The sequence below is a fragment of the Notolabrus celidotus genome, chromosome 14 (assembly GCF_009762535.1).
Source record: "Notolabrus celidotus isolate fNotCel1 chromosome 14, fNotCel1.pri, whole genome shotgun sequence".
Taxonomy (NCBI): domain Eukaryota; kingdom Metazoa; phylum Chordata; class Actinopteri; order Labriformes; family Labridae; genus Notolabrus; species Notolabrus celidotus.
This window is the reverse complement of record NC_048285.1, coordinates 2,137,303-2,163,592: the sequence shown is the minus strand read 5'-3', so window position 1 is coordinate 2,163,592 and position 26,290 is coordinate 2,137,303. Positions and strand designations below refer to the sequence as shown.

The 26,290-nt window shown below is 39.9% G+C and overlaps 1 protein-coding gene across 9 annotated transcripts in view; it reads right to left on the bottom strand.

The window, feature by feature from the left end:
- The window catches only part of bcas3 (BCAS3 microtubule associated cell migration factor), a 473,019-nt gene that overhangs the window by 333,851 nt on the left and 112,878 nt on the right, over positions 1-26,290 (bottom strand). For all 9 annotated transcript variants that reach the window (XM_034701109.1, XM_034701112.1, XM_034701118.1 and 6 more), the window contains exon 16: positions 7,431-7,581. In XM_034701109.1, the coding sequence (XP_034557000.1) occupies positions 7,431-7,581 (151 nt within the window). The remainder of the gene's footprint in view (positions 1-7,430; positions 7,582-26,290) is intronic.

The following is a 26,290-nucleotide window of genomic DNA, read 5'->3' as shown; positions in this document are numbered from 1 at the left end:
AAAACACATAGCATTTAAGCTTGTGTCAAATGTCAAATTGCACGCTGCTGAGAATAAAACAACAGAATGAGGTCATGTTGGGAAAGCTGTCCGCCGTGTCGAGCTGGCAGTAAACAGTCCTGACCACAGTGTAGACAAAGACCGCCTGGCTGTGTGACGCACCGCCTGATCCTGCAGGTTTAGCGGTAAAACAGTCCCACGCAGGTCAGCGGCATGTTGGGAAACATCGGTTAAACACGGGTCAGTGGAGTAAAAGGGGGGATAAGACTGTGAGAGGGAAGGAGGGAGGAAGAGAGGCAGGGGAGGAAGAGGGAGAGTAATCGACCTGTGAGGGCGACGACCCCACTCCCACAGAATAATCGTTCACACATTCATCTCTGAACCGCCGGCCCTAATAGCAGCTCCGCCTGGGCCATTAAAAAAGAAAGGAAGTGAGGTGATTTGTGTAAATGCTTTAGTTGCTGCGTGACGTGATGCTGGCATTCTTAAAGCCCCTTTCTAGCTGCGCTCTCGCTCAGGCTGCGGAAGACAATGGCTCCGGCACCGTGCATTACAGTAATCTGAGGGCACATCTGCATAGGGTCACAGGGTCTCGCTCATTCTCTCGCTGTTCTCTTTGTCGTTACCTCGCCTGCACTCCGCCTGCATTTGCTTGAAAATGTCATCAGCCGGGTTTAGTCGAGGGTGGTGTTTTGTTTTGTGTGCGGCGATCTTTCCATTTGGATTTTCATTTGTCCGTGTTAAAGTCGGACTGTGTGTAGAAGGGGATAAGTGTGCAAGAGTTTGTCTGCTCGCAAATCCCAAATTTATCACTGTCAGGCATTTTTGACAAGTTAAATCTATCCTTACACAACTGCACTCGCTGCAGGGACGGGCAGAGCGTCCTCGGAGCCGTTTGAGTGTTTCTCTCCTAATCTTTTTCACAGATTAACTTCTGACAGCAACATTTCACAGCGAGAGAGAATCCTTTGATTCTGTGTCTTTTTTCTTCTCTGGGATTTAATTCATCTGGGGCCAACCTTGTGCCAAATATGGCCGACAGGAAACAAGAGGCCGGGTCAGAGCCGACACTCCACTCCTTGTTCGGGACTCCCAGGAGGCTTTGAGGACTCGCAGAAGCTTGGCTGTGCTCCTCCACACTCCCTGACCTGGCCTCGTGTGCAGGGGGGGTTATCAGGCGGATGCTGAGCTACATCCGAGTCTACCCCCCCACTCATGCACACATACACACACACACACTCTGACACCAGGATAACACCAAAATCTAAATTAAGAGAGAGGGAGGGACGGGCTGCATGATGTTCATGTTGAGGTTTTCTTTGATTTGAAGACAAACAGCCGCGTTCTGCACATCGGTGGTCCATCGAGGGCCCGGACACACAAAGGGAGGAGAGCTTCATCACAGTGTGTGTGTGTGTGTGTGTGTGTGTGTGTGTGTGTGTGTGTGTGTCAGTGTGCACAAAGACAGCCTGGTGGGGAATGTAGGTTAAGCAGCTGGTGTGTTCCTCTGCCGCCCTGCCAACAGGGATCTGCTCATACAGGTGTAAATACAGCTGCCGGACGCTCCTCTTTCTCTCTCTCTATCTCTCTTTATCACACACACACACACACACACACACACACACACACACACACACACACACACACACACACACACACACACACACACACACACACACACACACACACACACACACTCTCAAATATATAAAAAAAGGAGAGCGCTGCCTGCACAGACAGACAGATGGTGCCTCTGCACTCCTGTGCAAGTATAGCGTGAAACCATATGATATCACCCCCCACTCTAGGGGCCAAACCTGCTGCTTCACTCACTGTGTGTGTGAGTGTGTGTGAGCATGTGTGTGTGTGTGTGTGTGTGTGTGTGTGTGTTTTGGTGAATTGGTGCAGCCGTGTGCATGCAGGAGCAGGCCGCACAGCTGCATGTCCTGATGCATTAATGCTGACGCCTCCTCTGGACTGGACGGATGGATGGAGGAGAAGTGAAGCAGCCAAACAGGCCTGATGATGTCCGGAAGAGGAGGCAGTGCAGCTGTCTGAGGCGGGACGAGTGAGGAAGAGTGAGGAAGAGTGAGGAAGAGTGAGGAAGAGTGAGGAAGAGTGAGGAAGAGTGTGTTGGGTTTGTAGAATTAAAGCACAGAAATTGACTTCCTTCTTTTTCTAGGTATTATCAACAAATCCCATAAATCCCATAAGAGCCAGCTGCAGGTTTGTCCTGGATCACATGATGTTTTCACCTTAGCTTATGTATGCACTACATACAAACACTACAGAATCAAATACTCCAGAAAGCATCAAATATAAAGTGATCTGAAGTCATTAAGAGTCAAGAACAAGCCGTCATTTCCTCCTGCACATCTGATTCTTTCAACTTTTAGGAATGAAACTAAAGTTGATCATCTCCTGACACACCTCTGTCTAGTGTCTGATAAACCTGTCTTCATGTAAAGGATGCATTATGTTCTCTTCTTGTTTAATTCATTACATTTCTCTTAAATTGCTGAGTTGCAACCTGGTTGCAAGAGGATAACTCTTTCGATCTTGGGTTGCTGTGATTCATTCTTCTGTAAAGCCAGGTTAGACTTAAGAGGTTACCCTAACAAATAACAGTCATCCAGAGTCTTTATGAGAGAATTGTTTCTGGAAACTCTTCATTTCTTTTGCTGCTGTTTACAAAAAGAAGCGTGAGACATCAGCGAAAGGAAAACAACAACTTGAGAATATTCTCCACGCACAGAAAATCACGTTTCTGACACTTGGTCTGCAGATTGATCGAATTTAAACTCTTTATTTGCAGGAGAAAAATCTCAGAATGAACCTTTTATTTCATGCTAGAGGAGGTTCATGTTTTGTTTCATAATCTGAGGCTTGATTTGCACCTTTACCTGAATGCTTGAGGCAGTTTAAAGCTCCGTATGTAACGTGAAAAATTCAGATATAAGGTTTCTCAGAAGTGCAACAGGACGGAAGTGAGGAGCAGAGAAATATTGAAGTTTTGAACTCTGGAGGTAAACTATCGATCTGCACCGCTCTGAGCTCAGTTCAAAGGGTAAAACTAAATCAAGAGATAGGTAAAAAGAATGTTCAATGAGGGATAAGTTCCGAAATTGAGGAAGAGGAAAAGTAAAGGTAAGACTACGTAAGTAAAAGCAAAAAATGAAAAGGTGGAACTTACAGTCATGGCCAAAAGTTTTGAGAATGACTCAACTATTAATTTTCACAAAGTCTGCTGTTTCAGTTTTTATAATGGCAATTTGCATATACTCCAGAATGTTATGAGGAGTGAACAGCTCAACTGCAATTAATTGCAAAGTCCCTCTTTGCCTTGAAAATGAACTTTATCACCAAAAACACATTTCCACTGCATTTCAGCCCTGCCACAAAAGGACCAGCTAACATCATTTCAATGACACACAGGTGTCACACACATTAACACAGGTGTGGGTGTTGATGAGGACAAGGCTGGCGATCAATCTGTCATGATTGAGTGACTGGACACTTTAAAAGGAAGATGGTGCATGACACCATTGTTCCTCATCTGTTAGCCATGGTTACCTGCAAGGAAACACGTGCAGCCATCATTGCATTGCACAAAAAGGGCCTAACAGGGAAGTTTATAGCAGCGAGTAAGATTGCACCTCAGTCAACCGTCTATCCAATTATCAAGAACTTCAAGGAGAGAGGTTCAATTGTTGCCAAACAGGCTCCAGGGCGCCCAAGAAAGTCCAGCAAGCGCCAGGACCGTCTCCTGAAGGTGTTACAGCTGCGGGATCGGGCCACCACCAGTGCAGAGCTTGCTCAGGAATGGCAGCAGGCAGGTGTGAGTGCATCTGCACGCACAGTGAGGCGAAGACTTTTGGAGGAAGGCCTGGTGTCAAGGAGGGCAGAAAAGAAGCCACTTCTCTCCAGTAAAAACATCAGGGACAGACTGATATTCTGCAGAAGGTACAGGGACTGGACTGCTGAGGACTGGGGTAAAGTCATTTTCTCTGATGAATCCCCTTTCAGATTGTTTGGGGCATCTGGAGGAAGGCTTGTTCGGAGAAGACCAGGTGAGCGCTACCATCAGTCCTGTCTCTTGCCAACAGTGAAGCATCCTGAGACCATTCATGTGTGGGGTTGCTTTTCGGTCAAGGGAGTGGGCTCTCTCACAATCTTGCCTAAAAACACAGCCATGAATAAAGAATGGTACCAGAACGTCCTCCGAGAGCAACTTCTCCCAAACATCCAAGGGCAGTTTGGTGATGAAGAATGCCTTTTCCAGCATGATGGAGCACCTTGCCATAAAGCAAAAGTCATAACAAAATGGCTCGGGGAACAAAACATTAAGATTTTGGGCCCTTGGCCAGGAAACTCCCCAGATCTTAATCCCATTGAGAACTTGTGGTCAATCCTCAAGAGGCGGGTGGACAATCAAAAACCCACAAATTCTGACAAACTCCAAGCATTGATTATGCAAGAATGGACTGCCATCAGTCAGGATTTGGTCCAGAGGTTGATTGACAGCATGCCAGGGAGAATTGCAGAGGTCTTGAAAAAGAAGGGTCAACACTGCAAATATTGACTTATTGCATGAATTCTGTGTAATTCTCAATAAAAGCTTTTGATACTTATGAAATGCTTCTAATTGTATTTCATTATACCATAGAAACATCTGACAAAAACACCTAAAAACCCTGAAGCAGCAGACTTTGTGAAAATGTAATATTTGTGTCATTCTCAAAACTTTTGGCCATGACTGTAGACGCAGCAAACAAAATCAAACAACCCAGATGACAAAAATAAGAATGAAAGAGAATGAAAATGAAACAAATGTCTCTACTTATGGAGCTGGAGATGATACATTTAGAAGAATAAAGCCGCCTCATCGAGCGTGAAAACCAATCAGGTCTATTTTGAGAAGCTCACATTGTATGAAGTCAAATATCACAACTGCTATACCCAAATGCAAACCACCAGGACCGGCACATCATAATAAACATGGTTCATGAGGACACCACAAACAATCAGAGCTTTTACAAACCAAATCAACTCTGCAGGTCAGCTTAATGACTCTGAAAATGGCCTGTTGTTGTTATTGTTATTGTTGCTGTTGTTGTTGACGCGACCGCAGGTTTACGTTTTCATCCTCGGAGCTCGCTTATCAAATATCACGGGGGGAATAAAACCCTGGCCGTCTGTTTGAATCATTGTACCATTCCACCTCCACACAGGGCATGAAAATGACATTTAAATGCATTTATTGAAATCTGCCCATATTTGTGGAGCCACCTGTCCTCTATGTAAATAAACTGAAAAAGGCCCGATGCTCTTAAAGCTACACGACGTCAACGCATGGCAAAGATCCAAGTTTAAAAACAGAGGGCGTGAGAGCGGAGCGGCCGCACGTTCAGAATAAAAACTGTTCCTGTCCTCCGAGCTAACGCCGCTTCACCGCTTCTGATGCGACCTGCGTGTGATTTTAAAATATGGGAGGTTTTTGTTTATATTTTCGATAAGCATGATGTGTTTCATCCGTCTTCCATTCAGCACACAGAACAGATATCGCGTGTGTTGTTGTGCTTCATCACTTTATGCAAAAAGGTGGCGGTCTGAGACAAAAGGAGTCCATGAGCATCGGCTGGATGTGTGAGAGGAGAGAGCTCAGGCCTGCACCGGGCCGCTGTTGACACAATACAGTGTTTTTATAGCGTGATGAATGAGAAAAGACAGCAAATCATAGAGTGGAGGCAAAGACGTAACGCACTGTGATTTAAATTTGTCTCCTCGGCGGTCAAACTGTAAATTTAGAGAAGTCTCAAAACAAACTTTACACTCGTCCACGTGCTGACGACGTGTTTGGAAGAGTTCAGACGGACTCTCTGATGTGGACTGTACCTGGATCCTTGTGAACAACAAGATAAATCATCCCTGTCTGCTCTTATGCACAATAACTATAGAAAATATCAAAATACTGATAGAGAAAGGAACTAAATCAAATATAAATACTTATGAAATAAAAAATAAGAATAAAAAATATCAAAATATTGATAGAGAAAGGAACTAAATCAAATATAAATACTTATGAAATAAAAAATAAGAATAAAAAATATCAAGATACTGAAAGAGAAAGGAACTAAATCAAATATAAGAGAAAGGAACTAAATCAAATATAAATACTTATAAAATAAAATATTAGAATAAAAAATATCAAAATACTGATAGAGAGAGGAACAAAATAAAATATAAATACTTATTAAAAATAAAAAACAACAATAAAAAATATCAAAATATTGATAGAGAAAGGAACTAAATCAAATATAAATACTAATTAAAAATAAAAAACAACAATAAAAAATATCAAAATATTGATAGAGAAAGGAACTAAATCAAATATAAATACTTATGAAATAAAAAATAAGAATAAAAAATATCAAGATACTGAAAGAGAAAGGAACTAAATAAGATATAAATACTTATAAAATAAAATATAAGAATAAAAAATATCAAAATACTGATAGAGAAAGGAACTAAATCAAATATAAATACTTATGAAATAAAAAATAACAATAACAAATATCAAAATATTGATAAAGAAAGGAAATAAGTAAAATACAAATACTTATAAAATAAAAAATAACAATAAAAAATATCAAAATATTGATAGAGAAAGGAACACAATAAAATATAAATACTTATAAAATAAAAAATAACATTAAAAATATCTAAATTTTAATAGAAAAGGGAAAAAAACAATAAATAAATACTTATAAAATAAAAATAAGAATAAAGAATATCAAAATATTAATAGAAAAATGAATGAAATAAGATATAAATACTTATACAATAAAACAAAAAGAATTAAAAAAATAAAAATAGAAGTGGAGAATATTTCTGAATATTCTATGCTTCTGTTTTTTACTTTATAATTCAGGAATATATGACAGATTGCAAAAGAATTAAAGGTTAAAATGAGTTTAAAGTGTAGCTTTTTTCATATCAGGATTATTTTGAATATATATATTTTTTAAACTAATCTATTGATAGTGTTAATGCGTCAAAAATGACAATTTATGATCCTATATTTTAGATTTATATTTAATTAAAAGATTTTAAAAACTTAACAATTTAAAAAAATATGTTTCTTTACAAATTGTTAATATTATACAGAACATTTTAACACCATTTCAGGATATGTAAGTATTTCTAGAGTATTATAAACATCCCAAAATGTTAAAGAGATAGATTATAACGTGCATTAATGTGTCCAATTAAATGTTGCATGTGTGCTTCATAAACCGGCCTTCATGTGGAGAGTAAAGGCGAAAGTGTGTGTGCATGTGTGCATGTGTGTGTGTGTGTGTGTGTGTGTGTGTGTGTGTGTGTGTGTGTGTGTGTGTGTGTGTGTGTGTGTGTGTGTGTGTGTGACGTACCCGGTGCGTTTGGTGATGGTGCCCAGAGTCATGGGCTGTTTGATCTGAGCCAGCGGCAGCACCACGGTGAGGCTAGGCAGCGGGGACAGACGCGGGTTCCCCATGTTGTTGTTGGTGAAGTTGTTGTAGGAGTCCTGGCTGCTCAGCTTGGCTGCAGACACACACACACACACACGCACACACACAAACACATAAGCCAATTAAACATGGTTTTCATGCTAATAAGTAGCTGATGTTCCCTTGAGAGCAAGGTCACAGACATGAGAGAGGAAAAAAAAAGACAGAAGAAGATGTGAATCAGGAGGTAATGGAGGATTACAATACCATTAATGGAAGAATGTTTTTATACATTATTCATTCTCGGTGCTGAGAGGTTCCCCGTTCAGCTCAGTGGCCTTTAAAGATGATAATTACACTGCTAATGCTAACTTAGCATTAATTCACCTGAAACTCAACTCACTTTAAGTTCAGCAGACTGAAGCACAAGTTGACTAAAGTGAAAAACATTTTCACTCCAAGTAAAATGCCTTATATCTTTTTTCTACACACACACACACACACACAGACACACACACACACACACACACACACACACACACACACACACACACATGTCGAGGTTCAAGGCCTCCTGCAGGATGATTGGAATAACCAGCTCAAGATGCCACATCACAGACTCTAGCTCTGCTTCTAGTGCCTGGCAGTCTGTTAATCAGGGCCAATCAACAGGCCCTGCACACTGGTGGTTCAGCACACACGCACTCACACACTCACACACTCACACTCACACACACACACACACACACACACACACGTAAATACACAAACTGATGATCTAGAAAACACACCTCATCTCACATCCAGCTCCGGTCGAACACAACCAGGCCGAGTTAAAGGCCTGCTGACCCTGATCAGCTGCAGCAGGACACAGGCTGCTGGTTACCGACTGGTTAACTTAGCACAATCAGCTCACCAGTGTTTACCTGCTGCTTCTTATTATATGAAGTTACATTTAACTATAAGCTCATGCACACCTGATGAGACAGCCATCATTTATTTTATTGAAGTCATTTTTTTAAAGCTCAAACATCAGGACAAAGATTACTGTGGAGAACACCTCAAGTTGTTTTAAGTTTGTTTTAATGCAAAATTAATTTCCTACTTTTGTTTTCATCTGCGTTATGATGACTTTACTGGTGAAAACGTTCATGACTAAATGTATTTGAATAGATCAAGTTTCTGCTGAAGAAATGACCCCCCAAAAAGTGTAAAACTTAAATTTTATGAACAAAATATCTGGAAAACGTTTGGAAAATTAGAGTTCCATGTTCCTCTGTTATTTAAATTGATTATTTTGTGCACTTGAATTTAAATCAGACAAACTATTATTTAACAGCAAAGTCAATGAATAATACAACACATTTCTGCAGAGGTAGACAAGCAACTCTTATGTTCTGCACGGCAAAAATACTGATTTTAGAAATTGAATCTTGTGGTTTTAAGACAGAAATTAAATCTCTGTTTCCAGCTAAAAAGGGCCTTTCTTTTAGGGAAATGTTGTCAGACTTTTAAGCCCTTTTCACACAAGATTTCTAAGAAGATCTAATAATGGCCTGTCCCTGAAATCTTCCTGCATTTCCTCTTTTAGTCAAGGAGATTTTCCCTGTGGATCAGGCGAGACATGACCGGAAAAGAGCAGCACAGGAGTTGCAAGGTTGCAGCATATCTTGATTCTTGGCGAAGCTGAGTCCAGAGTTTTGTCTTTATATTAATGCTACACAGACGTATTCACAAGCGTCAGCAAACGAGCATGCAGGTGAGCATGCAGGTGTAAGAAGACTGCCCCAGTTGTACGATATAAACATCAACCCGCCTGCTCGCTCATGGTGAAGCTTCCTGAAGGTTTCCTGCTGCTACACGTCGGCTCACCTCGACGTCTTGCAGATATTCAACTAAAGTCTGGTAGGTCAAGTCCAAATAAAGTCAGGAGGAGAAAGCTTTATCTACACAATTTTTCGTGCATGTGCTAGTATTAGATGATGTGCGTCATCAGATGTACTTGAGCCTTGCTTTGGAAGAATCTACTGCAGCAATTTATCTATAAATGAAGCCGTAATTATTCATTGAGAGGCCCAGAAAGAAACACTGAACTTCCCCTTTAATAGACACAATGGGAAAAGAAACAGTCACATGGAAACATTTGTCTATGGAGGACATGAAAAAGGGATTATAAAACAAATATGTTTGTAATCCTGCGACAATAGACACAACAAAAAAAGTGTATCCTGCTGATTCAATGGGCGGCCCAAGGAAAATTCCAAGTTCAAGTGCTTTCAAAAGAAATAAAGAGCAAACCTGTGGGCACAGCACAATGCCCGGCTCTGAATGTTTCCCTTGTTCCATTTGTTGCCTTAATAGATGAGTGACAGCCGCGAAACATAAAGGAATGAAAAGCAGGGAGGGGGGACGCGGACACAAAGAAAACAAGGCGGACATCAAAGGTTACAATAAAGGTAGAGGAGGAGAGTGCCTTGTCATTATTTGGAAGGAGCGATCAAGAGGAGGCTGAATGCGAGCGGAAAGGGACTGCTGAGTGTTTTGGTCCAGTCTTTTAGATCATTAACGTGCAGCTCTGAGTTTCATTAGTCCTGCCAAACCTCCGCTTTGTGTTCCTCCAAAGGCCCGTCTTTTAGACCTCCGCCGGCCAACAAAGCCGCGTGACCTTCGGCGGGGGGAGAGGAGGCCATTACACAAACCTGGCCTTCATTTCCCTTCTGCTGCTCTCCTGGTCAGACTAACAGAGGCCTGAACCCGGCAGCTCCTGAAAGCCCTTCAAATGGTGCTACACCCCCCGAGCCCGGGCAGCCACCTTTTGTGTCGAAGGAGAAAAAATTTGTCCAGGAAGCGGCCTGAAAAGACGTAATGGTGCTTCAGCTGAGAGGGGAGAGGAGGGGGAGGTAAAGGGGGGAGGGGGTGTTGATGATTTTAGACCCCGAGACGGACATTTCACTTTCAGCCCTCAGCCTTGAAATTAGGCCTCTCTGTGAATTCAACAACAGGTGTGGACGTCCTGCGTGTTGACCAAACCGTCACGCCGCGCCGTCACTCAAAGCCCGACTGTCCTGAGCTGTCGCCCCCCCCCTCCGCCGGTGAGGACGAGTTAGCGTGGAACGTGTTGGAGATCACGCACTCACAGAAGATGATCCATGAAAAGACAGCTTGAATGTCTGAGACGCAGACAGCAGGTTGCATGTGGGCGTGTGTCGGGGGAGCTGCAGACAGACTGACGGAGATGGGGGGACATTGATCACCAGAATGTCAAGCTCACATGCAAAATTATGACTTATATCAACACGGGTCGGGGGTTTTGTCACGTCTGCATGTTTGCTTTCTGGAACCGGAGAGCCGGATTTAAATTCTGAAGACGAAGAGAAATAAAGAGTTTTATTTCTGTCTTTTCTTCCTTAAAGGGAAATCAAAACATTTATAACTTGCTCTGTTTGTCTCAATGAAGTTGTTGCAAATATCAGTCATACTAATGTTAAACACTACATTTAAAAACAATAAAAAAACACACACTGTGTTTGGTTATGGGAAAATGACACCATAAGAAAAAGAGTATCTTTTTCTTAAGGTGTCTTAAAATGTAAAATGTGTCTTAAAATTTAGCAAGAAATGTCTGAAAGGCTTTTTAAAAATGTCATAAAAATCTGACAATAATTAAGGTTATTATTTAATAACAAAGGTCTTTAAATTAATTTCAGATTGCACATAATCTAGATTTTTTTCCCACCATTATTTATCCTTGTGATTATTTTTTTAATTTTTTTATTGTTCATAATTTCTTCTGTATTGTTTTTACACTTCTTCAGTGTTATAAACGTGGATTTAAATGCTTGAGTCTGAGATGCCGCCTCAGGTCACACTCGTCAGTTTCATGTATTTCCTGAGCAGCTGTGTAAATAAGAGCTCCGACTCAGGATGCCATTAAAGACTTTTGCAAATGCAATGTTGTGAGATTGCACCTCTTCCAGCTGAAGCAGAGACATGCAAACGACAGATGGAGGGTGTGTCTGCGTTTAATCGATGGCTCACAGTGAGAGAGGGAATGAGGACTTTGTGTCAGAAATGTCACCTGGAGAGAGTTTTATAAAAATACAGTCATGCAAAAATCTGATGAAGATGATAAAAACTGTTTCCTTTTTAATCTATGTGCATTTTTTTCCTCATAAGAACTGAAAAAAACTAAAATGAAAGATGTTTTTTGAGTGATGCTTTGAGATTTTACCACTCACATGCAGGTTAGGGCTACAGAGATAAAAAAAAACCTTTAAGGAGAAAAATCAACTCTGAATATTAAATTTATTTATCAGCTGTTATAATTACACCACACATGGCTTCAGACCTCTGCTCTTAGTTCTGTCAAGACTGCAGCTCTGTTTTCACCACGTTCCCTCTAACTCACCTGTCAAAATATTCATCAACAAGGAAGTCACATGATTCTGAGTCCTAAATTACTGACAATAAATCTGTAAATTAACAAGAATTAAGTCCTAATCTTGCAGCAAAAGGAGTTGTAATTTCAGGCTTTGATTAATGGATATGTAAAATAACATATCGGGCGATATCAGAAGGATAGCCTGCCTCCTTCACTGAAATAAAGAAGGTGGATCATCTTCTGGAATTAAACTCAACAGCTGAGAAACAGCAGTTGCAGATGCATGCACAGGATTCTGATTTTAATGGCACTGTGGTGCTGATGTGCTAAAAGATTAGGTATCTATTTATTTATGAAACCTAAACTTAAATATAACTCCATGAGATGCTTCATGTATCTTAATTTAGCTCAGGCGCCTGACTGCTCTTCTGCAGTTCCCCTTCAAAATATATACAAAATACTAACATACAGGGCCTGTATGTTAAAACAGGCTAACTGTTATATGACTTCTCTTATTTAAGACTTTATTCTTCTAGTCTTATAACTTGATTCTCGTAAATGTTTTAACTCATGACTTTAATTTTGTTGAGCCCCACATTCACAAGAATAAAGTCAAATATTACTCAAGTGTAAGAATTTATTTTTCTAATTTTTTTACTTTTAGTTTAATAAATATATATATAATATAACAGCTTTAAAACTTTGTCCATAATTGAGGTGTCAGAGTATTAAAGGTCATTTTGTATTTTTAAAACTGGACCCTATGACGGCACATTCTTGGGCCTAAGTCAGCAACAGGTACCAAAAGTTTTGTAGCAAAAGCAGCAAATTTATTTGTCCTGCAATGACCTCTCAATCAAAGCATGTTCACTTAAAGTGCTTTAATTGTTCCTGATATGCAAAGACGAAGATATTTTTGCATTATCTGAGTCCATTAACTACAAAAGCACATTTTGCTGCTGCTTTTATGGACAAAATATTGTGTCAAATATCTTGCTGGGTCCAAACTCTCAGTTTAAAACCAATAAAGGAAGAAAATAAGAGATGGAAACTGCAGATTGAAGCAGAGGTAGGCCAGCAACTCCCTTTTTCTTCACATTGAAATGACACTTTTTTATCAACGGGGTCTGTTCTTTCTTAAAAACAGCATCTCTATTTTTAAGATCTTGACAGGAAGCTTTCTAAAATGTGAGAAACTTTGATTAAAAAACCTGAGCCTGTAGGTGGCAGATTTATAAGATATAGTTTGATTACACCTGAAGAGGACAAGCTTCAAAACTCTGCAGGTAAAAGTCATCTAGACCCCAAATAAAGTAAAAGTGGGTTGAAGTTTAAGAATATTTAAATAATACATTAATTGTTTTAAAAAAATCTGACAGATAAAATCTGTGCAGCGGAGGCCACAGAGGGAAAAGGCTGACCAAAGCTACTACAAAGAGGGAGTGAGGTAGACAGATGAGAAGCGCCTGGCAGACAGAGACGGAGGCCATGATTTGATTAATGACCGAGGTGGGATGGACCCAGGCGCTGATACATGACATCCCCATGGAAAGAAGATCCATCAATGCAAATCCAGCTCTGTCGCCGTCGTCCAGAGAAAAACTCTGACCCTGCCAAAAAGTCACACTGTCACCTGACCCTCGCCTCTCCTTCTCCTTTAATCCAGCCATCCATCCAGCTCTCCTCCATGCCTCCGTCCATCCATCCCTCCCTGTCTCAACAGCATTTGCATTCTCTTCTCGCATTAAGCCTCCCTCTCTATCCTTCGCACTCTCTCTCTCCTCAGCCGCCCTCGGGTCACGCTGTATCATGTTTCGCTCCCTTCTTTTTAATACTCAATTTGCATTCAATCCAAGCAGGAGGCTTCCAGCGAGGACGCGACGTGCGAAAGGACAAGCGCTGAAGACTGTCTGTACACACAAACACTGTGTCTTATTTGAATTGTTCTGCCAGGGAGGATCAAGGATAAACAAACTCAGCAGAGGAGTGAGGGAGTGTGAGCAGGCGGCAGGTTGGGCAGGTGACATGTTGAGTGATGCTTTAGGAAATAGGAGACCTTGAACCTGAAGACGATATTGCAGCTGTGATAGAGAGAGAGAGGGAAAAAGGAGGAAAAATGTCCTCCCAGCAGGGGGACCGGGGCTGTGGTTGTCCCTGATTTTCCACTTCTGAAGAGTTTTGTGTCTTTTTGTGTTTTGTCACGTCTAAAAGTTCTTCATAGAGGTGCTAATGCGTTTGAAAGATAAGAAGTCTTCTAAGTGTGTGAAATAGCTGCAGAAGCATTTAGATAATGGATCCTGGACAGCCGCTAAAACTCCTGTCAGGGATTAGTATCTGTGTTAGCAACAGGAACACGCACACTCAAAATAGACGTCAATGTAACCAGAGTGTAAACACAGACAGCAAAATGTCTCCGGATCAGGATCCAGGAGGGCTGCCAGGTTCAGGACAAGTGGTCACCTCCAGGGCAGAGAAACTGAGCTAACACAGAAGTCCCAAAATCTGCACTTCCTCAAGTGTCCACTGGGGCTGCCCCCTAAAGTGAGTCAGTCCCCATAGAGCTCCATGTTAAAATGTCAAACTTCACAGCAGAAGAAAACATGTTTACAGCCTGGTACAACGGACTGGTTTGGTTTATGTCCCTACTTCCTGCACTATTAAAAACTTTATGAGGCTTAATTATTTGATGTAACACCTGATTAAATCATATTAAGAGTTATTGATTCTGATTGGTCAAAACCCATTGACAACAGTTCTTAATTCTGAATAGCAAAGGTGACATAAGGGACAACCTAACTACACCTATCACACATATTAAATCAGTCTGTGGAAAAGAGTTACGGCACATCTAGAACTGTTTATGATTTCATCTCTGCTGACTCAGAGATCTACGTTACATCCCTTTTTAAACATTCTTTTATCGCAGAGCCTTTCCTGATTTGATCTAAACTTTATTTTATTTTGTACTTGATTCTGACCATTTAAACATAATAAAACATTTATTTTAAAGATCTTTTAAAGGAATTGTATGTTCTCTAAAACATGTTTTATCTCTTTATCTTGCCATGTGTGATTTTATGACCCACTTGCTCTCCCAATATATTAAGTATTATTAGGGCCCGAGCACCACTGGTGGCGAAGGCCCTATTGAAACCCTAGTTATAATTAAAATTTGTACTATTATTATTATTATTATTATTATTATTATTATTATCATTATCATTATCATTATTATGATTATTATTATTAGTAGTAGTAGTAGTAGTATTATAATCATTATCATTATCATTATTATTATTATTATTATTATTATCATTATCATTATTATGATTATTATTATTATTAGTAGTATTATAATCATTATCATTAATATTATTATTATTATTATTATTATTATCATTATCATTATTTTTATTATTATTATTATTAATATTATTATTATTATTATTATTATTGTAATCATTATCATTATTATTATTATTATTATTACTATTATTATTATCATTATCATTATTTTTATTATTATTATTATTATTATTATTATTATTATTATTATTATTATTATTATCATCATTATCATTATTATTATTATTATCATTATTATTATTATTATTATTATTATTATTATTATCATTAATATTATTATTATCATTACCATTATTATTATTATTATTATTATTATTATCATTATTAATATTATTTTTATTATCATTATTATTATCATTATTATTATTATTATCATTATTATTATTATTATTATCATTATCATAATTATTATCATTATCATTATCATTATCATTATTATTATTATTATTATTATCATCATGACTGTTGTTATAATTGTTATTTTTGTTATTATTAATATACTATTTTGATTTATTTACATTATAATAATTATTATTACTGTAGTTAATAGTTATAGTTATTTTCTTACTTTCTTTCTTTCTTTCTTTCTTTCTTTCTTTCTTTCTTTCTTCATTTATTTATCGTTATTATTCTAATTATTATTATTACTGTATTTAATAATTATAGTGATTTTCTTTCTTTCTTTCTTTCTTTCTTTCTTTCTTTCTTTCTTTCTTTCTTTCTTCATTTATTTATCATTATTCTTATAATTATCATTCCTGTTGACGTTGCGACCAAAGCATTACTTGCGGACACCCTCAGTGGAATACATGTAAGATACTTTAAATAATCCTCTTATTTTAATTGGCGATTTTAACGGTGAGAAGAGAGGACAAAGTGCTAAAGTGAGAGTGACATTTATCCAATTGAAGAAAACAGACACAAAGAACACGGTGTGAGCTTTCAGAGAGGTACAGGAAGGACTGAGTGAGATAAAAACAAACAGAAGAGTTACAGGAAGAGGACCTGCTGATATTTTGTGTATCTGAGAAGAGTGACAATGGAAAAACACTAATATTTAGACTTTACCGTGAATTAAAATGTTAAATGCAACCAACTGTGTTAAATAAAGGGTTTTTAATGAATTTCAAACCATCAAATTATCTCTCATCAACATTGCCGAAAAATTGTCCTAACTCTTTTGGAATGGGGGTTTACAAACCAATAAAATAAACCCTGGGTTTACAATTTCACAACCATTGTTTAAGTTTCATTCTGTAAAGTTGAACATGTTTCTGATTCAGGTTTCTAAATGTCTCCTCTCTCAAACTGAACAAATACAAAGATGTGCCCATGAGCGGTGTTTGAATTTATTACCGCTGCAGATGTAAAGAGATATTAAATAACTGTGCTGTACCTCTAAACTTGTTTCAGTCTGTTACATTTCCTTCCATTCATTCCTTGACGCTCCAAGTTTCCCAGACATGTAAAAGGAGGGAGGGATTAAAGCAGAGGAGAGGAAGAAGAATGAAAAAGGGAGGAGGGGAGGGAGGAGAAAGCTGTTCTACCATCCCAATTCCCCAAAGTATCATTATTAAAACACTCACTTCCACAGAGGGAGGAAGAGAAGAGAGAGAGGAGGGAGGAGAAGAGAGCCGGCGAGGAGGGCTAAAAAGGGTTGAACACAAAGGAGGGGAGAAAAAAAGAAGAAGAAGAAGGAGCGGGGATCCCCCACTGGACAGAGTAAAAACAAATTAAAAGAGCCCTTATAAAACACAGATGCTGCAAAGAAAATAAACTTCACAAGATTTACTGTTTAGCAAAGGAATCAGAAGACTGGTGGAAAAGCCATCAGCTCTCTCTTTTCCTCCTCCTCCTCCTTCCTTCTCTCTCTCTCTCTCAGGTAGAGCTGCAGCAGAGGGATCTACGTCTTAGTTTCCCTTTCCTCTTTGCTCTCTTTTCTGGATCTCGCGTCTCGTCTGCTATTTCAGTCAGAGTTGAGCGTGGAGGTCAGGCCGGCCTGTGTGAAAATGGCTTCCTGCCCGGTCCCCCGCTCCCAAACCGCAAGCTAACGGGGGAGCTTTTATTAACAGCCCTATTTGGGAACATTTTTTGAAGGTTTATTCTGTGTTTTTATTGATGTTTCTCATGTCGGGGAGCTAAAAAAAAAAACAGACGCCTGACGACAGAAAGGAAATAAAAATCCCAGGGCTGGATTTTTATAATTTTTTGAGAGCTCAGGAGAAAAAAGAAAGAAAGATTTGAAGTGTTCAGCAGCAGAGAGTGAGGCACACAGAAGCAGAACATGTCTGCACACATGCACACTTCTTAAAAGAAAGCAAACATCATCATGAGAAAACAATCAGGTGGAAGGAACGCTCGCAAACGGCCCCCTGAAATCAGATCTACAAGTTTACAGCATGTCAGTATTTACAAGGCTTCATCAGACCGGACTGAGTCACCAGCAAGAGGAGCAGAGAGAGAGAGAGAGAGAGAGAGAAAGGGGGGGGGGCTCAGACAGCTCCACTGGATCAGATGACACCCACACTCCTACCATATGTGTGTGTAAAGAGTGTGTACATGTGTGTGTTGTGTAGCCATCATCTGATTTGGGTCAAGGAGCTCGTACCTCACAGTGAAGAGGCACGGGTTACGGCCAATGATTGGATGTTTGGGGAAGAGAGAGAGAGAGAGAGAGAGAGAGAGAGAGAGAGAGAGAGAGAGAGAGAGAGAGAGAGAGAGAGAGAGAGAGAGAGAGAGGGAGGGAGGGGGTGGAGGCAGTGTGAGTGTGTGTGTTTATAGGGGAGGTAGTGCACACACACACAAGCACAACATACACCCTTACTAACCAATTTAGAGAGAGCAGGGAGGAAGAGAGAGACAGAGCAAGAGAGAGAGGGTGAATCAGTGCGTTCTTCATGTTTTTCCTCTCACACGTGAACTTTGATCAAACTTTAAAGTTTGTAAACTCAAAAACAAATCTCAGAAAGGAACGAAAACATGCGTAACAAAAGGGAAATATTATCAGGAATACAATATAAAAATAAGTTTATTCATTTCTGATTTTAAAAGGAATTATTTATTTATGTACAGAAAGTTGAAGATATGTGTGTCACTTATCAGCCTGGACGCAAAAAGATACACTTTTTTATTTTAAGGGTATTATTTTTCCTGTATTTAATTGGTGTATAAGTGTTTAATGTATAAAATAGAATATTATACATGCTGGATTCAGTCTAATTTGAATAAAAATGCAAAAATGAGCTGATTTAAAACAGATTTTGACCTCATATGCATGTTTTTCCTTCTATATAGACTCATTTTTAAATTATTGTTGCTTTAATATCAAAGCAAAATGACACCACAGGATATCAAAACTGCCCTTTTTAAAAAAAAAAAAATCTAAAACCACCTTTTGTGGTGCATTTTTTTTGTTTGCCATAGTTTGTAATGCATGCATCTATTTTTTTTATTTTTTATTTAACTTTTATTTAACCAGGAAAACCACATTGACATTAAATATTTCTATTTCAAGTGTGTCCTGGCCAAGATCAGCAGCAGCACGTTCCAACAAAGTTACAGACAAACACAGAATTCTAAAAGATGAAAACATATCATGAATTTAAGAACAGGAATCATCAGTCAAAGCATCTACAAGCTGATTTCTTACAATAAAATATTATTAAATATATAAATATATGTTTCTCGTGCAACACGTTCTCTTTAAAACTGGAGGAAGAGCGTTTTTATGAAGCTACACATGTTCACTATTAACAGGTTTATTCATTGTGTGCATATTTGTGGCTTATTAGTTATTAATGCCATATTTATGACCCTATTCTAAAACAACTATGCCCTTAGAGTTTTCCCTGGATTACCTTATAATGAGTGTTTTTGTAAATAAAGAAGGACAGATGAGCTGTGATCGTTTCTCACAGTGTGGGATTAAAGAGGCGTCGATATAACAGAATATATGACATCCTAATGAGTGTTCCTCCCTCACCGTGTGTCTCCTCTCTAACCTGACACTTCTCCTTTTTGTATTTATAACTTTCTACGTCGTTTAAAGTCTCTAATTAGACCTCTGTGATTATCTGAGATGGTTTGTGCCTCCGGCCGTCTCCCGGTCAGAGAGGAGTCTGACTGAATCCGTCCCTGTGTTCGCCTCTGAACGCTCCTCCTTTTATAACCCTGCTGTCTGAAGGAGAGGAAACAATAAGAGAGATAATGAGACGTCTGTAATGAAACATCCTCCTCTGTCTTTGTGAGGAAAGCGATCAGATCAAACTCAAATGTTTCCTTCATGCTCGTCATGTCTGAGACTGATGCTGATTCTCCTGATGAGGGTTTTATATTTATTAAATCACGACTGCCTCGTCTTGTGACGTGTGCAGGAATAACCGAACATTTAAACCTCTTTAAAAACAATCAAACGTATAGATGTGGTTTGATTTCACTCATCATAAAAAGTGCAGACGTGAGTTTGAAGCTCACAACCTCAGGACCGCTCTGACCCGAAGTGAGGCAGCAGAGTTATGACAGCAGGCCGGCTGAAATAAACGTCAAGTCAGAGATATTTACAGGTGATGCAGGTAAACCAGGAGTATAAAAGAGACAGGAGGATTTCTGCAGAGGCAAGTCAGAGAACTTTCAATTTTGCAGGTTTGACCAATGCAATATCAGATTTATCTTCAATTTATGAAGCCTTACATGATGCACTTTGAGTGTCCTTGCTGCACAAATAAACCTAATCTAATTAATTTCACAAAAATGCTTCCAGTACAGTCAGATTTTTGCAACAGTTGCATAAAAAACACTTAAAGAATCATCCTCAGAGGACAGACATGACTGCCTGTGGTGCAAATCTCTCTCTGGAGTGTTTCATGTCTTTGTTTTGTTCGGTGTAACTCGTCTTGCTGCAGGAGAAGTGGCCTCAGTGCGTCCTCAAACACGGGATAGGCTCATGAATAATAAGAATACAGAGTAGATCTGAGATAGGTCAGGATCTGAGAGGTAAAAATGTAGAGCAGAGGATGATATTTGGATTATATTGTGCCTGTACTTTAAACTGTAACTTAATGCGTTGCATAAGCATGAAAAGGGCTGCAGCACAGACACTTCTGATGGCTTCAGGCGAAAAAAAAAAACAGACCTTAAATGAGGGAAACACAGAGAGATGTTTAAGAAGATCAGCGGGACAAAGGCGGGATGTAAAACCTATTGATTCAGTGACAATAGAGGGCTTTGGCTTTTCACAGCGTGCACTTTTCACATGGTAAGGAAATAAGCTGGAAGCCACAAGTGCCGTCCGTCTGTGTGTAATGGCAAGGCAGCTTTATTTCTTTATCTCTACCTTCCAATTTTGCAAATCAAATAATGATGAGTGCAGCGGCGAGCACCCGGTGATAAGAGGGTTTAGTGGTTGTGGAGATTGAGTTATTAGGGTTTCCTATAAAAAAATAAAAATAAAAAAAAAGACAGAGGTCTACGGCGGAGTCTGCACGCCGGCCAAGATACATATTCCTCGCAGTGTGTGTTTTTGGTCTCTTTAAAAGCCCTGAAAGTAGAGGGGAAGGCTAATTTTCAGGGTAAACAGCTTGTTCGATTGCAGTGTGGTTTTGCGCTGAGCTCTCCGTTTATTGACTCAAGCCGAGAGCCGGGCTCTGGCTCCTCTGCCGACCACAGCCGACGGAGGAGCCTGCTACTGCACACACAAGCCGCTAACACTAGCTTACCTTTGATGGCACACTACTGTTAAATCAAATGTACTGAGTAATGTACAAAGCCTAATCCTCTTGACTGTGTGGCACGTTCAGGGCACAAAGAGAAGCTTTTAAAACAACATCTGCTCCTCTCACTGACATGTTTGTCATCTGTTGTAATTAAAGATGAATAAATATGAATAAATATGGAGCTGGATGAGGAGAAGGGAATGATAAAGATGCCTCCTCACTCGCTGCACCTTCTTCTTTCTGAGACAATATTGAAAAAGGGAATAACAGCAGCTGAGAGTTCTCTACTTTTTAAAGTGTTCGTGCAGCCTGAGTTGTTTTAGCTGGAGGAAGTGAGCGTTCATTAAAAGAGCCGGAGAAATGTCCCCGCTCTTCCTCTGTTGTTAGATTTGTATCAAGGCAAAAACCCTCACAGCTCAACTCAGGCTTCACAGGTCCTTTCCTCTCCCTGAGTGTGTGTGTGTGTGTGTGTGCATGGCCAGCTGCTCTGCTCCTCCCTCTCAAAGCTGCTAGAATCCTGACCTAACAGCGCCACCTGGAGGACAACTGCGGTACTGAAACACAGGCCTCCTCTTCAGCTTCAAACTACAAGTCATATTAACCTCCTTTAAGAGCCTCAACAATCATTTTCAGCTCATCAAAGATGAAACCTTTAAAAGTATTTAAGAGGAATTTGAATAATCTACTTGTTGGAGTTTATTTCTGCATATTCAAGTCACACATTTAGCCACACAGCCTCCCTCTTCCTGTTTATTTGCAGCTTCCCACCCGAGACACAGACGCACAAAACAAATGTGCAGAGATGGAGAAGAGGAAGCACGCCTGTTGTCACTGATAAAATGTGTGAACTGCGTGTCAGGGGTGAGTGTCGGTGTGTGTGGATGCATGTAAGACGAAGGACGAGACTAAATAGAGGAGGGCGCTGATAACTTTAGTTCCTGACTTCTCTGGATTATCTCTCCTCGGATGTTTTAAGGCCAAAGATTATCCGACACCAGACTCGACAAATGACATCTTTTGTTTAGGAAGGGTGAGCTGAAGTTGTTTGAGACTTTAAAATGCAAAAATAGAAATGCCAAACTTTCATTTAAAACACAAAAGTCAATCTTTGTATAATAATATAGAGACAGAATAAAAAGAACGTTTACAGAAGATTAGTTTGAAGCCAAAATTCGACACTTAAATGTGCAAACATTTTGGACCGTGGCGAGCAAAGGAGAGTGAATTTGTGACATTCAAACTCAGGATTGGACACTATGATGTCTGTTGTGATGATTTCAACTACTTGTATTGTTAGTGCATGAATAAATCTGATTGTGATGGTCAAATATGAACAGGCAGTCCGCTACTATTCAGCAGATTTTTAAAATCTTGAACCCTCCTCTCCACGTGTGAAAAAACTCTTATGGATTGCAATCTTCAGTTGCCTTGGCTTTATTTTATAGCTTTATTTCTGTCTCCATAAAATATATAAGACAATAATACATGTGCTTGAATTCAGATGCAGGGAACAACCAATAAAAAGCAACATTTTGTGGCACCAGAATAAAAGATGAACTTGCGTTTTCAAGACGATTATTTAGAAAAAGACAATCTTTCTCTTGGTGCATTTTGCTCTGTTCCATCACATTTCTTGTTGTCTAATGTCTCTGCAGCATTTGCAACCATCATCTTAAAAAAGGCATCATAACTGCACCTCTGTTCTTCAATAGCTTGTCCTACTTTTGTGCTACTTTGCTCCAGTCTAGTCCTCTTTCATCCCCCTGGTATGGTAGCGGTGAGCGACAGCAGGCAAACTATGTCACTTTTATTGGATGTGTTTTGAAGAATAAAATCCTGTCTTATATTTCTTCAAAGCAGTAATGTTGGAATATTTAACCTATGTTTGCATCAATTTAACTAAATATGTTTGGGCTCCTGATATTTCACATCCTGAATTGAAGGGAAGAATTGACATTGGGTTATTTTATCCTTTAACCCTGAGTCAGTGGATAAAACTTTTGCAGCAGGCCTGCAGGTTTTGGATCGTATCACACCATCTTCCTCAGGAGAAGGAGTCTGCTCAGTTTAAATACATTATTTTGAGTCTGAACTTTCATAAAACACGGACTATTCCTTTAAATGAGGAGTCAAAGTATTGAGATTTCAAACCTCTGGATAAACTCGTCCTGCAGTTGGAGACGTGTTGTGAGAGAGACTACCTGTGTGAGCCAGAGAGACTTTACAGCAGCGACAGCAGGACTTCAGAGAGAGCGGAGGGGAAAAACAGGTCTAAATGAAAGCGATGGGGAGCATGGTGGGCCTGTGGTGGATTAATAAAAGCTGGTTCTCTCAGTCTCAGCCTGGACTCTGATCCAACGCAGACAGCTCATCATGATGACTGAAATCTGGACAAGTCATCCATCTCTCTGTTCCTCTGTGTTTACACGTTTCTGAAGCGGACATGCTCACTCTCTGAGCTCTAACTCATCTACAGTCTGTGTGCGAGCGGGTTTCTTCATGTTCGACTGTTACTGTTTAACTTACAGAACCTTTACAGTGAAACACAGGGTCACAGCGAGGTCCTGCACGTACGTGTCACACACCAACAGTCATGAGGTAATGCTTCCTTGGCTTCGACCTCTGCAGAGCGTCGCTGTTTTTCACCACAGGACGATGAGTGACGGAGGGGAGGAGGGAGGCGAGATAAAACAAAAGTCCCAAACCCAAATAAGCAAGCCGTCAGCCTCTAATAGCAGAGAGGAAGTGTCCCTTTATCAACAAGTGAATTAACAGTTTCCCGTCACACCTTGTTTTTTTGCCTCCCCCGGCTTCTCTCTGAACCAGCGCCAGGGGCCCAGATGGCCCCGCGATCGGACCACCAGGGCTCCTGCACGGTGAGGAAACAAATCTGTTGCACTGACTAATAGCCCTGTGTTGATGTTTAACGGTTGGGAAGTGTGTGAGCAGCGCTTTGTAAGTTTGTGTACTCACGAAAGGCAGCCAGGCATGTTTTAAAAAACGCACCCCGAGTCATAACTGTCACGAGAGAGGAGGAGGAAAGACGAGGAGGCCATCTTTAGGCTCTGAGTGGGGCCCAGGATCTCAACGGGGACCTTTATAAAACATAAAGATGATGAACACTTTTACATTACATCAAAATAAAAAAACTGTCACAGAGAGATTGTGACACTCTCAACTGGATGGAACCTGATTTTCCAATGCTTGAATATTAACTTTTTTAGAAATCAAAGACTAAATGTGAATATTTTCTAATTTTAAAAGTAGAATTTCATCGTTTCCCCGGTGCCTGGTTGTTATACGGTATCCCCGCCAGGCGGTGTCGATAGAGCGTCTTAGAGCTGTTTTAAAGTAACAGAAGAAGAATGCTAACTCCATTAAATAGCAAAATAAGAAGAAAACATTAGCCACAGTCTCTGGAGATATGTGTGTCGTGGTGTGAGATTCAGAAACAGAGAACACTGCAGAGACTGAGCATGGCTGTGAAATGTAAACACACGCCACGCTGCTGCTACTCTGTGAGTCGCTGTTGTCTCAACATAACGTTTCAAACCTGCTGTCAGAGAGCTGCAGCCTGTTGCACCAGCTGTGCGTAAACTCAAACGTAGCTTAGTTTGAACGTAATTTCTCATTTAGGATGAAGTTTACACTCTACTAACATTTTGGGCGTTGCACCAGCTGAGATAGTTCCAATGTAATTCTTACACTCGGCTCCAGAAGGTGTAAAGTCCTCCGTAGAGTTTGGAGGATGAGGAGATACAGAGGGTTCTCCCAGCTAGATTATGTCTGCAACGCCATATCCAAGAGAGAGATTACATCCTTTGGAAAAATATGATGACCAAGATTTGCGCTCCTGAATATTAAAGGTGACATATCATGCAAAATTGACTTTTTAATGGTTCTTTATCTGAAATATGTTTCCCTGGCATGTCTACAAACCCCCCGAGAATGAAAAGAATCCATTCTGCCCCTGTTCTGATTTCTCCACCTTTCTGTAAATGTGTGTGAAACCAGCCGTTTCAGACTTCAGTGTTTTTGTTACGTAACAACAATATCCGGTCTGTCACGGAGTCAGAGCTCGGAGCTTGTTCAGCCCATAGACTGTATAAAATAATACTGAATCCCTCCCCCGTTTTTCATTCCCTGCACAAATGTGTGCTAACAAGGAGCTTAGGAGGGAGGCATGCTAGTTGTAGGCTGTCTTAATAAACACAAAGGTCGGTTTTACTCCCCACGTCTGCAGATTTGAAGATCTAGTGGATGATTTTTATTTGTCATGGATAAGTGCTAGCGCTAGTTAGCATAGCCACATAGCTATATGTTCGTAGCTGTAGCTGTAGCTGTAGCTGTAGCTGTAGCTGTAGCTGTAGCTGTGTACCAAGACACACGTCGACACACTGACAAATAAAACAACAAGAAACACTAAATCTGTGACCAATCCTTCATAAAAGGTCCTGCTGCCTTTCTGGCAGAGGTCGGTTTTACTCCCCACGTCTGCAGATTTGAAGATCTAGTGGATGATTTTTATTTATCATGGATAAGTGCTAGCGCTAGTTAGCATAGCCACATAGCTACATGTTCGTAGCTGTGTACCAAGACACACGTCTACATACTGATAAATAAAACAACAAGAAACACTAAATCTATGACCAATCGTTCAGAAAGGTCCTGCTGCAGGCGCCTCTCCGTCAGGATCAGATTCAGAGGGTTGAAGTAACGGGATCTCTGAGCAGCCGTGTATATTAAGCCAACATGTAAACATTAGATCAACGTGCTGGAGAGCCGAGGCACATCCACTTCCTGAGGGGGCGTGGTCAGAGAGAAAACAGAGTGTTCTGAGGAGGACTGAAGAAGAGGGTTTTTCAGGCATGCCAAAATCTGATTTCAAAGTGTTTTTTTGAGCATAAACTTTAAAGACATGTTTTGGGGACCTCTTAGACCAATATATATTGATGAAAAAAGCCTGATATGTCCCCTTTAACATATGTTGTAGTTGATCATTTTACCACTCAAAGTCACTGTTATTATACACACACTGTAGATAAAGGATTTAGGCTATACTTATCACTTTACTTTAGTTTGATTCAGCTCTTGGTCAGTTCCAAGAAAACTAGGCACAAAAAGAAACACATATAATCCCTGCATCAAAATTGGTGCTTTCCTCTGATTGGCTGCGTCATATCTGCAACAATGTTTTGGTTAATTTGGACGTTACGGTCTGCTAGTTAAGATGAACCTTACATCTCTGTGGTGAAACCAAACAATGACACAACTTAAGTTACAAACCAACTAGTTTCAACATTTGGTTTAGTGAGGACTTCACACTCTAACTTAGGACACAACTT